Consider the following 16,285-nt stretch of genomic DNA (forward strand, 5'->3'; position numbering starts at 1 on the left):
AATGAAGGTATGTGCATCGCATTTTGGACGTAATGGTGTCCACCAAATAGACGACAGCATAGCGGAAACATAATTTTTATCTGTGCCGCGAAACCAGAAAATTCATTGGATTCACTTGATTGCGACCCTTGCTTCCTGGCGGTGATCTGGAGCCAATCCTGTCGTATCTCTGAGGTTTGCCCGTACAAGGAACGTCGAAAAGCACGTAGAGAAAGTAGCAGTCACCCGCGTGCAGAGTCCGGCGTGAAGCACTGCTACCCGCTGTCGTCCTCGACCCCCCGCGCTGTGTGTGCTCTGCACAGGTCAGCCGTGTGCGGGAGAGCGCGGTCACACTGTGCCACACGCCCCACGAGTATTTCCACACCCCTCAAATGGTGACTTTCACCGGCTGGGACCCTGTTCCATCATGTGGTTACTCTGGTGTATTTCACCCGCCCCTTTCCTGTCACATCTTAGCCGTTTGGGTTTCTTTTCTGCACAGATCCTGCAGTTTCGGGTCAGATAATTCAGGACTTGGAGCCTCATTTGGGAGCCTTGTTGACCCAAATGTTAGAAGTTGGGACGACAGAGGACTTGAGGATGGTGATGCGGTATGTTCTCCAAGGATTAGACGTCAGTAACGTGTGGAAAGGAGATGTGCAGGTGGGTACCCGTTCTCCCTTGTATGGCAGGGGCATAAATGATAATCCGCTCGAAGGGAAAACTTATTCGAGTTGTGGTATCACCCCTGGAAATGAACACGCAAAATCTACCTGGTAGAGACTGGGCCAGGGGGTTTTACGGAGGGAACCGTGGCCTGCAGAGAGGCCTGGGGCCTTAGTGTAAGGGGCCTTATTTTTTCAAAGGGGAACTTTTTCAAAGTACAACTCTGTGTGCTATCATATGAAATATTAAACGTAGCATCCTTGTAATTTTGGCATATAAAAAAGCTAAATTCTGCTCATTCTTTGCTTGAGACATCTCCCGTCATACTGTTTAAAAACTGATTCGGTCACATGGGCCCGATCCCGTTTGAGAATCGCTCTGATCGGCAAGCTGCCCTGCAGTCCTTTGCACTTTGTGTATTTGGTGGTTGCTAATGGAGCCCTGCGTTTGCGTTTGGCATCACATATTTTGGAGAGCCTCTGCATGGAGCTTACGTGCTGGAATTTCTGCCAAACAGCCGTGTGCACTGGACTGGTCAGCTGTCCCTGCTCGCACAGGAGGAAGAATGCCACAGAGCCAGCCGTGCAGCCCATGCCTTCTGGTTCTGAGCTTTCTCTGCCTCATGAGTGGCTTCTTGACTTGTGGTTGTAATCAGCACACTGGCTTCGGTTTTGATTTGGATGGGAAGAGAGCTGGAGAGGGTAATTGAGGCCACAGAGGGGCAGCGGGAGAGCTCACGTCTCTCGTGTGTGAGCAAGAGGCCCAGGCTGGACCAGGGCCACTGCTATGTGGCCGTGGCACTTGCCCCTCTGGAAGTTTCCATCGTGTGCACGTGCAGCATGATTGGGCCCCAGCGTTGAGAAGGGTCAGTCTCAGTCAGAGGCTGGTTTACAGAGGAGGCAAGACTGGAGGCTGAGCGTTCAGGGCCAGAGAGGATTTGGCTGGGGGGGACGTTGCTATGGAGACAGGGAGGAGGGTGTTGTGTGCGCAGCAGGGCAGAGGTTGTGTGGGTGTGAGAAGGTGGACAGCGAGGGAGGCGCCAGTGGGCAGGCCCTTGGTGGGTACAGGTGGGTGGGAGAGAGGGTGAGGCCCTTTCCATCCTCAAGCAATCAGGAAATAGAGAAGATGAGCGGGGGCAGGGGGCGGGGCTACCTCGGGGTGAGGCAGTGTGTAGGGGCGTGGCTGGTCAGGGCTTGAGAGAGGGAGAGGGAGAGCAAAGGGCAGAGGCCAGAATTGTATGGGTTTGTGGGGCCGCGGGGTTAGGGGAGGAAGGGCCGGCATGAGGCTGAAATCGATGGTGTAAAATGCCAGCCTAGGGTCAGACGTTTGTTGACATAGGCACTCGCTAAAGTGAGTTCCTTTCCCACAGAGTTCCTTCTCCTGGTTTAAAACCATCACCTGTAATCGTAGCACCTAATCTAATGGTTTCACTGTGTCCGTGTTTTCCCCTGGCTCCTCCTTTTCCCCAGGAACACATACGATTCTTGTACAGGTGACTTACGGCTCGTTGCCTCTTTCCACAACATCTGGACGAGACGAGGTCTGTGTAATTAGGTTGCTGCACCGATCTGTGGCCTTGTTTATTTTACTCTCTTGGTGCCTTTGCCTGCTTGGTTTAGTGAGATGCTACTGCAAAGGCCTCTACTTTGCCACAGTTGGGCTCATCTTCTTTATTTCCTGATTGCTTGAGGGTGGAAAGGCCCTCCCCCTCAGGATTTAGCCTTAAACCAGGTCTGGTCCATGCCCGTGACACCGGGGTGCTAACGGGCCCTGCTGTATCTCTTCAGCACCCGTGACCCGGCTTTTTCCCAAGATAGACTTGTTAGGAGAGAGCTGGCCGTTTCTGCTAACTTTGTGTTTTTTCCCCCCTCAGGCCACTTTGTCAGCCATCACACTGATCAAGTTGCTCCTGAGCTGCCCACTCGGCGGAGAGAAAGCGAGTCTGTTCTGGTGTGCGAGCCCCCAGATAGTCACGGCTCTGACTGTGAGTCCCCCTGGGTCATGCCCTCTGACTCTTCACCCCTGTTCCTGTAGGCCGCGTTTTGGCTTCTGCCGTCTCTGGCTTTATGCAGAGTGTGTTTCTGGACGCCGCGTCCTGAAGACAGCTGCCGGCAGAGCGCTTTTCTGTCCGTGCCCGTGTCGTCCGCGCTGTTGTGTGTCCCCTGCAGATGGGGTGCAGCGGCGGTGTGCAGGCGTGTCAGGGAGCCTCGGGCAGCATTCGGCGGGCGGTACAGGAAGGCACGCGGCGATCAGATGGGGCTCCTGTGGAAGCCTGTTTAAAGTAGATGAGATGAGAAGGAATTGTGGGGCTTTCTTTTGTCCCCACAAATTCTGGGGTCAGTTTAGTGCATTCATTCATTTGCAGGGGTGTGTGTACATTTACAGTGTGTGATACAGTGAGAGGAAAGTGGCTTTATAGAATGGGATAGTAGTGTTGCAGATAGATTGTCACAGTCGCACCCGATTGTTAGATTTTGGCACCTGGTGGACACGTGGGGCAGTCCCATGACTTTCTGTTTGACCAGCACAAAACCCTCGTCTCGATTGGGACTGTCCCAGTGTTTCTGCCCTCTAGAGTCTCCAGTCACTATCCTTGCACTGGGGTTCAAAAGAGCCGTATCTGTTTCAACATCATCACCCTCTGTAAGTCTCTTGTGCTGCCTGAGAGAATTGGCTTGGGTTAGCACATTCTCAGGGCAGAAGGACCTAAGGAGTGGACTTAATGTTCTGGGTTCTGGTCTGTTGCTTCTTCGTTTTCCTGGGAATCTGCATTTGGTGGGTGACCCTCATCTTTCCCCAGTGCGTGTAGTGGGGACCAGGAGGGAGAGTGACGGCTGGAGGGAAGAGGGGCTCGTGCGGTGCACGGTCAGTGTTGGTGCTGTGCACAGTAGGGCTGCATTAATATGCACGCTTGTAAATCTAACGGCGTGAAGTCAGCACAGCCGGTGTCCCCAGGCAGATGGGCGCTGTGAGAGGCCCCAGCAGGGCTGCTGGTGACACATGGCAGCGTGAGGAAGAGGGTCACTGGTGAGCTCTCCCAGCTTACGTAGGTCAGACCTTGAGTTGCCCCTCATCATTTTGAGTCCATTCTCTTTATTCTCTAGAACAATAATCAAACATCTGGAGCTGATTTTTTTTTTTTAATTTTTTTTTTTTTTAACGTTTTATTTATTTTTGAGACAGAGAGAGACAGAGCATTAATGGGGGAGGGTCAGAGAGAGAGGGAGACACAGAATCTGAAGCAGGCTCCAGGCTCTGAGCCATCAGCCCAGAGCCCGGCACGGGGCTCGAACTCACGGACCGTGAGATCGTGACCTGAGCTGAAGTTGGACGCTTAACCGACTGAGCCACCCAGGCGCCCCCTGGAGCTGATTTTTAAGACATGTAACAAAGAAACTTTAATTTAAAGATACGTAGAACTATTGATCTTTTTGGGAAAATATTATTAGGTGTATCTGGTGTGAAGTTTCCTTGTTCTGACAAATTGGAGGAGTCAGTCCTTATAAGGGATTAGTTCTCTTTGTGGTCGATGAGTCCAACAAAGAGTCCCACCGTGGGTCGCCGTTGGAGATGGAACACTGGGCTCCTGCTCTCCTCAGAAGGATGCCTCTGACCATATCAGTTCATTTTGGACATTCTTACCGCTGTCGCTTTAGTTCTTACCTCCGTCTACTTCACTTGTATTTTCTCTGTAGAGCATCACCTTCATTTTCTCTCCTTTCTTCTGTCTTTTTCTGTAGCTGCAAAACCGAGAGGCTTGTCGGGAGCAGACTGTGCCCCTGGCGGTGGTGGAGTCCATTTTGGACGTGCTCGCAGCCTTGCTGCGACGGGGGGAAGGGACCATCGGCAACCCGCACCACGTCAGCCTGGCCTTCAGCATCCTGCTCACCGTGCCCTTGGACCACCTGAAGCCCCCTGAGTATGGGAGCATCTTCCTGAGGACGCACAACGTGCTCTTTTCCATCCTGCAGTGTCACCCGAAGGTGAGGAGGTGGGGCAGGGTGCCAGGGGGCAGAAAAGCAGCAAGAGAGAGCCCGACTGCGGGAGGACGATAAAAATGGTGACCTGCTAAGCAAACTTCTGAATTCCGGTACTTTCCAGGGACACAGTGGTTTCTCAGGCACAAAAATGTTGGATCTTCACACCAGGCTGTTTGAGTTTCATCTTTGTTGGGTCTGACGCTTGGAACGGCGTTTGTGTACTAGCTATTTAAGGAAGCTCGTTACGAATTATTCTCTTTTTGCAGGTCGCATATCTAAATGTCACTCACTTGCTTAGGTCTCTTTACAGGTTTGTGACTCAGATGGGTGTAGGGAGTGAGGCATCCGGAGTTCCAGTTTTATAGTATACCACCTTTGAAATTAAACTAAACGTCCCATAGAAAAGATTCCAGTTCAGCCGACCTGTACTGAACATTTGCTCTGTGTCTCGCTTCACCCTTACAGCAAGCGCGTAAAGTAGATGGGAGTTCATTCTGTTGGTAAAGGAACTGAGGCTGGGAGCTGCTAAGGGATTTGGCCAAAGTCACCCAGCTGAGTCTAAATCTTAGCTACAGGATTATTGATTCTCTGGCCTGTGTTTTTCCCAGTGCACCAGTGCCAATCCATGGGATGTGTGGGAACTTACAGACACGCTGTGTACACATAGACACAGACGCAGGCAAATATTTTTCAGTGTTTTCATGTCCTCGAGTTAGAGACCTGAGAGCAATGTAGTTTTTTAAAAAAAGTTCTCTGGTAGACTAAGCACTCGTGACGTTGGGCCTTACTCCAGCCCTTCCCCACTGAACAGTTGCCTTTGTCCCCGGCTGTCTTGTGAGCATTTTGTTTTAGATCTCTCTGCTGATGGTTAGATTTTTTTTTATGTGACCGTATGGCATGCACATAGTACAAATCAGTTATAAGCTGGAATTGCTGATCTCGCAAAAGATGTAGGATTCCATGCAGTTGATGAAAAGCAATATTAGAAAGCTGTGGGAACCTCCCGCGGAACCGTTAACAAATGATCACGTAGCGGAATTAGACCATTTAATGAAAGGAGAAAATTGACAGGGATAACGGTGTGTCGCAATCAAGAGTGATGTGACCGATGATAGTGGCTCTCACTCACTGCCTTTGGGTTAGGGTGGGGGACGGGGCCCACATGGCGCGTGACCACACCGTCGGCCGTGTGCATGCTTGAGTTGACAAAAGCACCAGGCTAGCGTCTGCGTAGGTGAATCTCAAGGGGACAGCATGAGGCCACCTCAGCCAGAGTGCCCAGCAGACCGGTCAGCAGCTGGTGCCATATTAAGCCAGGGTGTGAACTCAGTCTGGCTCTGGCTCCGTGTGCTTTTAATCAGTATGATAGAGGATTATGAGGGGTCCTTGGGAAGTTTGATGAAGCTCTGGAATACTTGTGCAAAAACGAGTTCTTTCTGAGCATGCTGTGAGGTCAGTAATTTGATGTAAAGAACGGGATGTTATGCTGTCAAGAATTTGGTTGGATAAATTAATACCAAAGGAAAAAAATCCCAACACTTGATTCACTCTCGCTCATTCTAAGAATTCTGAGAAAAGAGCGGTGATGTCCCGTAGATCTTTGAAGCACCGTGGGGCACGGTCTGTGTCTGCATTGTTCACAGCAGTCAGGGGCCACGCGTGTCCTGACCACTTGAAATGTGGCCTAGGAGCTGTATGACTAGGAAATGAATTTTTATTTTACTTCATTTAAGTAGTCTCATGCAGCGTATGGTCGCTTTATGAGATAGCGTGTTGTTTTGATCACAATCTAAAAGTGGTTGAATATAGGGGCTCCTGGGTAGCTCAGTTGGTTAAGCATCCAACTCTTTCTTTTTTTAATTTTATTTTTTTTTAATTTACCTCCAAATTAGTTAGCATATAGTGCAACAATGATTTCAGGAGTAGATTCCTTAGTGCCCCTTACCCATTTAGCCCATCCCTCCTCCCACAACCCCTCCAGTAACCCTCAGTTTGTTCTTCATATTTATGAGTCTCTTCTGTTTTGTCCCCCTCCCTGTTTTTATATTATTTTTGCTTCTCTTCCCTTGTGTTCATCTGTTCTGTGTCTTAAAGTCCTCATTTGACTGAAGTCGTATGGCATTTATCTTTCTCTGACTTGACTCATTTTGCTTAGCATAATACCCTCTAGTTCCATCCACGGCATCCAACTCTTGATTTCAGCTCATCATGATCTCATGGTTGTGAGATCGAGGCCTGAGCTGGCTCTGTGCCTGCTTAAGATTCTCTCTGCCCTCTACCCCCTACCCTCAAAAAAAAGAAAAAAAAAATTAAAATTTTTGTATCATTTTTCAAGATAACTTTCTAGCCAGACCTCTTCATCAGTAAAAAATGAGAAGTTTTGATCCTTATTTTAAATGGATTTGCTTTATGTCATCTCCTTCTAGTGCAGTTATATTTGAATATGTTGGCTATTGTTTCTTTTACCCATTTCCAGAGTGCATTAGTAACGGTTTACGATACCAGACACAGATTGAGCAAATTCTAAACGGTGATCACCCCATTAGACTCCTAAAGTTTTGAGGCACAGAGACCCTATCCCAAACCATTAAAACAAATGCTAAAGAGTCAAGGTGGGTGAGCGATTTCCCCCGAAAGCAAGCAAAAAAGAGGTAGCCACACTCTTTTGAGCATCCTGATAGACACGGGTAAGAAGGAAATAAATCAGGAGCACCTGAGTGGCACAGTTGGTTAAGCATCCTACTTCGGCTCAGGTCATGATCTCACGGTTCATGAGTGCCAGTCCTGCTTTGGGTGAGCTCGAGTCCTGCTTTGGGCTCTGCACTCTCTCCCCCTCCCTCCCTCTCTCCCTCCCTCCCTCCCTCCCTCTCTCCCTCCCTCCCTCCCTCTCTCCCTCCCTCCCTCCCTCCCTCCCTCTCTCTCTCTCTCCCTCCCTCCCTCTCCCTGCCTCTCTCTCTCCCTGCCTCTCTCTCTCCCTGCCTCTCTCTCTCCCTGCCTCTCTCTCTCTCCCTGCCTCTCTCTCTCTCCCTGCCTCTCTCTCTCTCCCTGCCTCTCTCTCTCTCCCTGCCTCTCTCTCTCTCCCTGCCTCTCTCTCTCTCCCTGCCTCTCTCTCTCCCTCTCTCTGTCCCTTCTTCCTGTCCCCTCACTCAGTTGTGTGCTCTGTCTCAAGAAACAAACAAAAAAGGAAATAAATATGAGCACCTTTAAAGTAGAACTTGAAATAAACAGTTACTTACATGTGTTTATATTCTTTTGTCTATTATTCCAGGTAATGCTGAAAGCCATCCCTTCTTTCTTGAACTGTTTTAATAGATTGGTGTTTTCAGTTATGCACGAAGGGAGGCAGAAAGACAAAGGTAAATGTCAAAGTAACAGTATCAGATACATGATTTCAAATGTGTTTATCTTGTGGTGTCTCTGGTTTCCTATGTTATTGAAAGTAAAACCACCAGGTTGAGTTAAAACTTTTTTTTAAATGTCTTATTTTTGAGAGAGACAGAGTGTGAGTGGGGGAGGGGCAGAGAGAGAGGGAGACACAGAATCCAAAGCTGGCTCCAGGCTCTGAACTGTCGGCACAGAGCCCAATGCGGGGCTTGAACTCACGAACCATGAGGTCATGACCTGAGCCAAAGTCGGACACTTAACTGTTGACTGAGCTCTCCAGGTGCCCCTCACCCAGTTGAGTTTAAATAAGAAACATTCAGATCAGCAGATGAATACCTCAAATAGTGTTTTAAAATTTCAAGCTGTCACATTTATTTATTTATTTATTTATTTATTGCTTGCTTGCTTGCTGTGTCCAAAGCAGTGAGTGCATTTGTGATTTAACTGAAATAGTTCTTTTTCTGGGAAAAAGAAAAGCATCTAGATTCAAGAAGTGTTTGCGGCCAGGGGGATGTAAAGTGAGTACAATCCCATTCTTGCCCTGGAGGAGTCCCCAGTTTGATGGGGAAGCTGAAAAAGAACAGGCATTTACAGAGCTGCTCCATTTTATTAGAGGGATGAGGTCGGGCAGGTCACCGTTTCAGCTTGTTGTGGCAGGGCTGTGTTTGTTCGCCGCTGAAGCGAACTGCCACACGGTGACAGCACAAATGACGTGTACAGCTTGTCGTCAGCCTTGAAGGTTGTTGCTTCTTGCTAACTTTCTAATTGGGGGAGATTCTCATTATTTAAAAATTTGCATATAAATTGAGGCAGTCTGTATTGCGTTATTTCAAATTTGCATAGTGTGGAACAGCCTCCTCGCGTTCGAGGTGCTGCTAAGCACAAGGAGTGGGTACCTGGTGGAATGCTCTGGAACCACAGAAGAGGGCTCTCTAACTCAGGGTGTCAGGGAAGACCCTGGGGCCGCAGTTGTAGACGGACTAGGAACAAATGAATGGTACTCAGCTCCTCCCCCTCCAGTGTGAGTCACTTGAATGGGTTCGTGGGTTCAGACTTGTAGATTTCAGTAACTGTTGAGAAGAGAGAAGAGGTCTGCGGGCATGTAATTCCTGAGGTTATTCTGCATGGTTTTGAGATAAGTCGGTGGCATAACGAGGTGTTGTGCTTTCTCCCAGCCTGGTGCGGAGCCACGTAATACTGGTGTCAGTGTGATACTGTGAGAGTGTTTAGGGGCAGGATTGGGAAACGGGTGCCGTCTCCCGTGCTAGCCTTGGTCCGTTGGTGGTGGCTAACTGAGGCGCTGTGTCAGGGCTCCCGAAGTCATGATTGAGCACAGCAGGAAGAACCCCTGTTTTAGTGACTCAGGTGACATCCGCCTGCACAGGAGATGGGAAATGGCAGTGTCGGGAAGGCCCTATTCCACCCCTGGCTGAGCACTCGGGGAGCAGAGCCCTGGGCACACACTGCCTCGGGCGTGCCCTGCGTGTGGTTGAAAATGTGTCCTTTGTCCTATGTTCTGAGGGGCGTGGGACATGGTCATGAGCGTGGCTCTGCCATGTCTGTGCTGGTGCGGCTCAGTGACCTCCCATCTCCCAAGACCCGGTTCTCTGATGTGCTCACAGATTAGCCAAGTAGAATTTTAACTACGTACTCTGTTCTTGTTGGCATCCAATGCACTCTTTGTGATAACCACGCGTGAAATCTGTGGCTGAAATTATTCACGCCAGGTATTCACGTGAACTGGATGTGTACTGAGCCGTGGGAAAACAGGGAAGAAATGGTATGTAGTAGATATTCAAGTGCTTCATTAAAGTACGTTTGTGTTGAAGTGTCCAGTGAATGTTAGAAATTTACATAACTTGGGGGTACCTGTGTGGTTCAGTCGGTTAAGGGTCCAACTCTTGATTTCGGCTCAGGTCATAATCTCACAGCCATGGGATCAAGCCCCGCATTGGGCTCTGTGCTGACAGCGTGGAGCCTGCTTGAGATTCTCCCTCTCTGCCCCTCCCTCCCCCACTATGCGTGTATGCGTGCACTCCCTCATGCTCGCTCTCTCTCTCTCTCTCTCTCTCTCTCTCACAAACTTGAAGAAATTTACGTAATTTCATAAAGTTACATTGTATCTAGAAAAAACTCAAGATGTTTTGTACATATAAACAAGGTTTTAAAAAAGGCATTGTGCATTCTAAAACTCAAGTTTATTGAGTCGTAAAATAAGTGTAACAAGCTGCATCTGTTTAAAGTATACAAATGCATGAGGTTTTGTTTTGAGAGAGAGAGAGAGTGCACACAAGTGGAGCAGGGGTAGAGAGAGGGAGAGAGAGCATCCCAAGTGGGCTTGACACGGGGCTCGATCCCACAAACTGTGAGATCATGACCTGAGCCAAAATCCAGAGTCAGACACGAACCGACCAAGCCACCCAGGTGTCCTGAATGAGTTTTGATAGGTAAACACAATCAAAATACAGAGTATTTGCATCGTCCCCAGAACAGTCCTCTTGTAGACTATTCCTGCTCTGGCCCCTACCAACCACTGATCTGTTTGTCGCTGTAGATTTGTTCGTGGCTTCTAGAGTTTTATAAAAATGGGTATATTTCTTGTTGAATGGAAGTTGGGGAAGGCATTCTGGCATGTGTTGGGGTTCCCCACCTGGCTCTATTGTGAAGGCCTGGGGGAGCGGGTGTGACCAGGGCCTTGGGGACATGGTAGGTTGTTAGAACGCTTGAGAGTAGTTTGTTAAGGCCTGGGGGTCCTGGCACCATAGGGTGGAAAGAACTAGGAAATCGAAAGTAAATCAGGGATGATAGGAAGATCTCTAGTAATGATAGCTGAGTCTTATATCTATCTGCCTACACAATTTCTGAAACATAAGCAGGCAAAGGCATAATTAATGAAGCCATCTGATCTTTAAAATCGTATGATGTCAAAACAGTGTTTTTTAAAGATAATTTTTCAATTTATACTTTACTTATAGACCCCCATCTCCTTTTTAAATACAATAGCAGTCAGATTTCATTCAAAAAATCTTGATTGTTCTAGGCTTCTTAAAAAACAAACCCACATACTCTTGACTATGTTACGTGTTCTTTCCTTCATAATATAAATATTTGGATATATTGTCTCCCTCATTCTGTCTGCAAAATAAGCCAATTAAAGAGTCTTGGAAAAAAGGGAAGACTTGAATAATTTTCAGCTGTGTTAAATGTTTAACATTAGAAGGGTCAAAATGCCTGTGTTTTAGACTAATCCGGTTTGGAAACACTTTCCTTCCACAGGAAGCACAGATGGCCTGTCGGTGGTCCTAGAGTGTGCCCGCCTGGTGGCAAGGATGTACAGCCACATCGCGTCACGGGCCGAAGAGTTCACGGTGTTCTCCCCCTTTATGGTGGCCCAGTATGTCATGGAGGTGCAGAAGGTAAACCGAGCTCACTCTTACCCGGTGCTTTCATTTGTAGTCCTTTGTAGAAGGGCTCCTCAACCACAGTGGCAAGCGACGTTTTGGCCTGACGGTCCCAAACCATTCCTGCCTGTGTTCCGGGCACAGCAGCACCCCTGCAGGGTGCCCGGGACCACCGAGTGAGGTGATGGTCAGAGGGCTGGCGGTGTCTGGTACACAGAAGGCGCCCAGGGACCGTCAGATCTCCCCTCTCGCTTCGACACAAGCCGCGGGGCCTGTTTCGGTTAGTCTGTGGAGTAAGCAAGGTGAAATGCCTCCCAGGTTTAAGAACAGGAGCTCGCATAGGGTCAGGCTTAATGGTGATCAGGAAGAGGGGTCTCGGGACCCCCAGCAGTAGGAGTTCTCTTGGAGTGCATCGTGCATGTGAATCAGCTGCTCTCGGACACTCAGGGTAGAGACAGCGGCAGATGCATTCAACTACGTCAAACAGAAATACTTTTGTCTTATTTCATCTGACTTTTTGACTCAGTATTGTGGATGGTTCATTCATTGTTCAGCAGTGATCTCACTTTGGAACGTCAGTGTGTTATTTTCAAAATTCCACGAGGCCCTGTGTGACCCATGTGGTAAAGTTCACTACAGGACTTCGTATCTAACTGTATTTAAATGGAACGTCAGAGGCTTGAAGTCCAGTGTGTTTGTGTGTATATCTGTCTACTTTTGCAGGTGTAAATGTACATCTGTATTGTTTGTATTGCTTTCTATAGAATAGCCCCCCTTTGTAAATCTTGTAAGAGTAACATTAAAACCATTGGTAAACTTGTCACGTTAGAGATTTCTCGAGGGAGATGGGGTTGAATGAGCTTTCTCAGAAAATCTGGTGTTGTATCCGTTTTCATCTCGACCCCTTTCCAGGGCGAGTCTAATTATAAAAATAATTTTCAAACACACTAGCCTTACTCTCGGTGAGTGGAGATGCTTGTCATGTGGGTGGGCACTTGGGTTGGAGATGGGGTGTGGGTGGGGCGGACCCCCTGCAGGGTGCAGCCCGGCCCCGTGGGTGTGCATAGGGTCCCCCCCAGGCAGGCAAGGAGCGGTGACAACCTGGGAAGACCCCTTCAAGTCAGCCTTTGAGTGAGAGATGGGCTTCGGGTTTGGTTTCCTTGGAATTACTTAGCATTTTTATAGAATCTTCATATTTCCCAAATACCCAAGTCATTAATATGTAAGCTTTTGCAGAAAGAAAAGCTGGCATTATTTTCTGTTTCAGTGAAGAATAAAATGAGAGCTAGTAATATCGTGTAACTAAGGGCCAAGAAGGGAGGTGATAATTTGAACCCTTAAGTCACTAATTATTATTCTGAGATTTACTTTATGAGAAGTCTCTGATTTCCTGGCCTCATTACTCATGTCTAATTTATGCTCATCAGTTATTTTTTTATTTTTAATCTGGAAAGCCCAAGGCCTTGGGAATTCTCTAAGGCTGTAGCATCCTAGAATTCATTGGCAAGAGTCTACGTCTTATCTTTCATTTAGTTTTTAATTCAAGTAATGAAGAAAATATTCCATATGTATCAGAGGCTTCTACTGAGCACTGTAAATCTTTTCCAGACCAGAAAGACATTGGTAAGCTTAATTAAATGCTAGATAGCAGGTACAGCTAAATGAGGAGAGGTTATGGGTGAAGACCTGACAGTGGTTAGGGCAGGTGACCTGGTGAGAGCGTGTCCTGAGCGGTTCCTACAGATCTTGTACCCTCCGTGCAGTAATGTGTCACAGTGGGGATGTGCCAGGGAAATCACAGCCACTTTTCTCTTTTATCCATAGATCAAATTTACAGCTGTCTATTTTGATAGCCTAGAGTAAATAGCTTGTACTGCCCATCCTGCATAAGGTCCTTTTATGCGATTTAGAGACCCGTGCATTCATAGGTCTGTGATCCTGGTGGAGTAGAAACTGACTTTTCCCCCCTTGTTTTATAAATAAGCTGTTTGAAACACAAAGACGCGAGGTGGTTGTGTCGGCTGGATGCTGCTGGCCTTCCTGTGACGCAGCAGAGCTGTGTGCCCCGTGCTGTCCTTTGACTATTGAGTCCCCATGCGAGGAGGCGGTGGAACTCACAGGACCTGGCCTCTGACTGCCTGAGTTCAGGTCTCAGTTCTGCCACTGGGACAGTTATTTCACTTTCTTTGCCTTTGGAGATAGAATTATTTGTTTAGCGAGTGATGAGTAGATGAATAAATGAGCGGTGAACTTACAGGGGTCCACACCCAGCTGGTACGATTCAGGACTTGTTTTTTGTTTGTTTCGTTTTGTTTTTTCCTTCATTCCCTAATACCTTCCAGTAAAATCACAGCTCCACCTTCAGTCCTTGAGTGGTTTTTTGTTTTTTTTTAATGTTTATTTAGTCTTGAGAGTGCAAGCAGGGGAGGGGCAGAGAGAAGGAGACACGGAATCCAAAGCAGGCTCCAGGCTCCGAGCTGTCAGTACAGAGCCTGATGTGGGGCTCAAACCCAGGAACCATGAGATCATGACCTGAGCTGAAGTTGGGCACTTAACCGACTGAGCCACCCAGGTGCCCCGGTCCTTGAATGTTCTTATCATCTGTAAACAGTAAGACTTAAGACGATCATCTGTCAGGAAGTTTTTGAGCTATCGTGTGAAAATGACCGTAACTTCTGTCACCATCTTAGTGACAGAAACAAATTGCATCTTTAAATTTTTTTTTATTAAATTTTTTTTTAATGTTTATTCATTTTTGAGAGAGAGAGCGCGAGTGGGGGAAGGACAGAGAGAGAAGGAGCATCTGAAGCAGGCTCCAGGCTCTGAGCTGTCAGCACAGAGCCTGATGCGGGGCTTGAACCCACAGATCGTGAGACTGTGACCTGAGCCAAAGTCGGACACTTTTAATTGACTGAGCCCCCCGGGCCCCACAGATTGCGTCCCAGCGGTGGCTTTGGTGACTCAGACTTCCGGTTAATGCGGTGTGTCCTCACCAGAAGCGACGTGTTTGCGGTTTAACTCTTTTAGGCCATCAAGACATTTCTGAAGAATCTGCCAAATCCCAGACCTGTCTGCCAGAACCTTCCTGTTCGTTTTGGTTACAGCTCCTGGGGTATTCAGACTGTTGAGCACCAGGTTCAGCTGAAACCTAAGTGGGTGTGGCAGACGCGAGTAGAGCTGGTCCCTTGGCCTGTTTGTCTAGACATTAGTCTGGACCTCTGATCTGAGGGTTTGTGTGCAACATCCGACGTAGCCAAGGTGGAGCCGACTGCCCAGCCTTCCTGCTGTGCCCCAGATTTTAGTTAACCCAGAAGTTCAGGGAAGAAAGGCCTTTCTAGGCTCAAGGACCGATCTGGCCATTCTGGGGATGTTAGAAATTTAGGTCCCATTGAGCTATTGTTGGTAGAAATAAAAAGATGCATTAGGTGTAATCATAAATCACATCTGATTTATTTGGATGTGATGTGGTCTAATTACTGACTTAGGCCTATCACTGATCTGTTTGCAGCGCTTTGGAGCCTGCCCCCTACCCCTTGCCCCCCGCACCCCGGCTGCCCTGCTGTGTGTGCCGGGGCTGGGAGTGAGAGTCAATCACGTAGTGAACATCGCTGCCGTTATCCCATCGTTAGCGTCGCTTCCAGTGTGATTGGTCAGGTTGAAGAATGTGGCACAATGTGCTTGTGGCTCTTACAAGATTTTAAATTTAAGGATTCCAGTTTTTATGTGCCCCTGGTAGATGCAAAGCTACCTCTGTGATTCTGTGATGCTTTATTCCAGGTTTTTGTCACTTGAGTTGGCTTTTATTTCCCTAAAATACAAACTTTTTTTAAGATACGAATACTTATGTGCAAAATGTTGCCCCCACGTTGGGGGCCGAAGTGGAAATTCCTTAGCTAGGGTAGGGCTGTCCGAGGGCTTGTTCTCTGTGTGTTTGCTCTGACGGAGGGGCGTGTCCTCCTTTTCTAGGTCACCTTGTATCCGGCGGTGAAAGATCTCCTGCAGGAGGGCATTTACCTGATCCTGGACCTCTGCATTGAGCCAGACGTCCAGTTCCTGCGGGTCTCACTGCAGCCGGGAGTGAGAGACATCTTTAAGGAGCTGTACAACGATTATGCGAAGTACCACAAGGCGAAACGTGAAGGCGAGAGAAGATACGCCGCCTGAAGCTGTGTTCCAGAGGTGCTGCCAGTGTTCCTGTGCGGCGGCTTTGGCCCTCTGCTCTGAAAGAGTTGGAGAATGAAAGACTTCAGACGTCCTAATTTGTAATGTTGAGATAATGTGGGTTTATGTAATACACACTCTACAGCCATGTTTTGCAAACTGAATATTTTTTTAACGTGTCTTTTTATGCAGTATGTATTGCTGTGGAATCCTGATAATTGACCCTGGAATAAGGCGAATTTAATAAAAAATGGTCATTGTGGATGTTCCAAATGTGGTTCTTGTCTCTGTCGTCTAGGGGGTTGATGTCTGTTCTCCCCACTGGACACTATGTAGGTACATGGCTGTGTAATTAAGTCCCCGGTAAATATCATCGCCTTTTATGTTCTTCAGGTAACTTGGGAAGTATTCTTGAACTGTCCCTGATCTACCTTCCCTCGGAGTATACCTTCTGATGGAGCCGGGAAATGTCAGAGCTTCGAGACCCGGCGTTAGTGGAGGCCCCTGCTCCAAGTGGGGGTGGTCAGCCTGTGTCACGGGCGTGGACCTCTCTAGGGCTCCCTTCTTCGCCTGCTCTTCCTGCTCCCGCTCTCTGAAGTTTCTTCTAGAATTTCTTTTTCTGTTCAGTCTAAGAAATACTCTTAATCGTCTTCTTAAGGTACTTAAGCAATATATTTTATTGTGGCTGCCTCAGAAAAGAAAAAGAAAAAAATT

The 16,285-nt window shown here is 48.0% G+C and overlaps 1 protein-coding gene across 4 annotated transcripts in view; it reads left to right on the forward strand.

The window, feature by feature from the left end:
• URB2 (URB2 ribosome biogenesis homolog) overlaps positions 1-15,844 on the forward strand; it is a 28,314-nt gene extending 12,470 nt beyond the window's left edge. For 3 of the 4 annotated variants that reach the window (XM_078434245.2, XM_078434244.2, XM_081790545.1), the window contains 6 exons: positions 482-642; positions 2,519-2,629; positions 4,386-4,628; positions 7,894-7,981; positions 11,286-11,425; positions 15,377-15,844. In XM_078434245.2, coding sequence (XP_078290371.2) covers positions 482-642; positions 2,519-2,629; positions 4,386-4,628; positions 7,894-7,981; positions 11,286-11,425; positions 15,377-15,574 — 941 coding nt within the window. In that variant the 3' untranslated portion in view covers positions 15,575-15,844. Of the gene's footprint in view, positions 1-481; positions 643-2,518; positions 2,630-4,385; positions 4,629-7,893; positions 7,982-11,285; positions 11,426-15,376 lie in introns of those variants that run through there. The other variant, XM_081790546.1, reaches the window with a different exon arrangement.
• The last annotated feature ends 441 nt before the right edge of the window (positions 15,845-16,285 follow it).

Source organism: Panthera onca, chromosome D2 (genome assembly GCF_046562875.1).
Source record: "Panthera onca isolate mPanOnc1 chromosome D2, mPanOnc1 haplotype 2, whole genome shotgun sequence".
NCBI classification, from domain to species: domain Eukaryota; kingdom Metazoa; phylum Chordata; class Mammalia; order Carnivora; family Felidae; genus Panthera; species Panthera onca.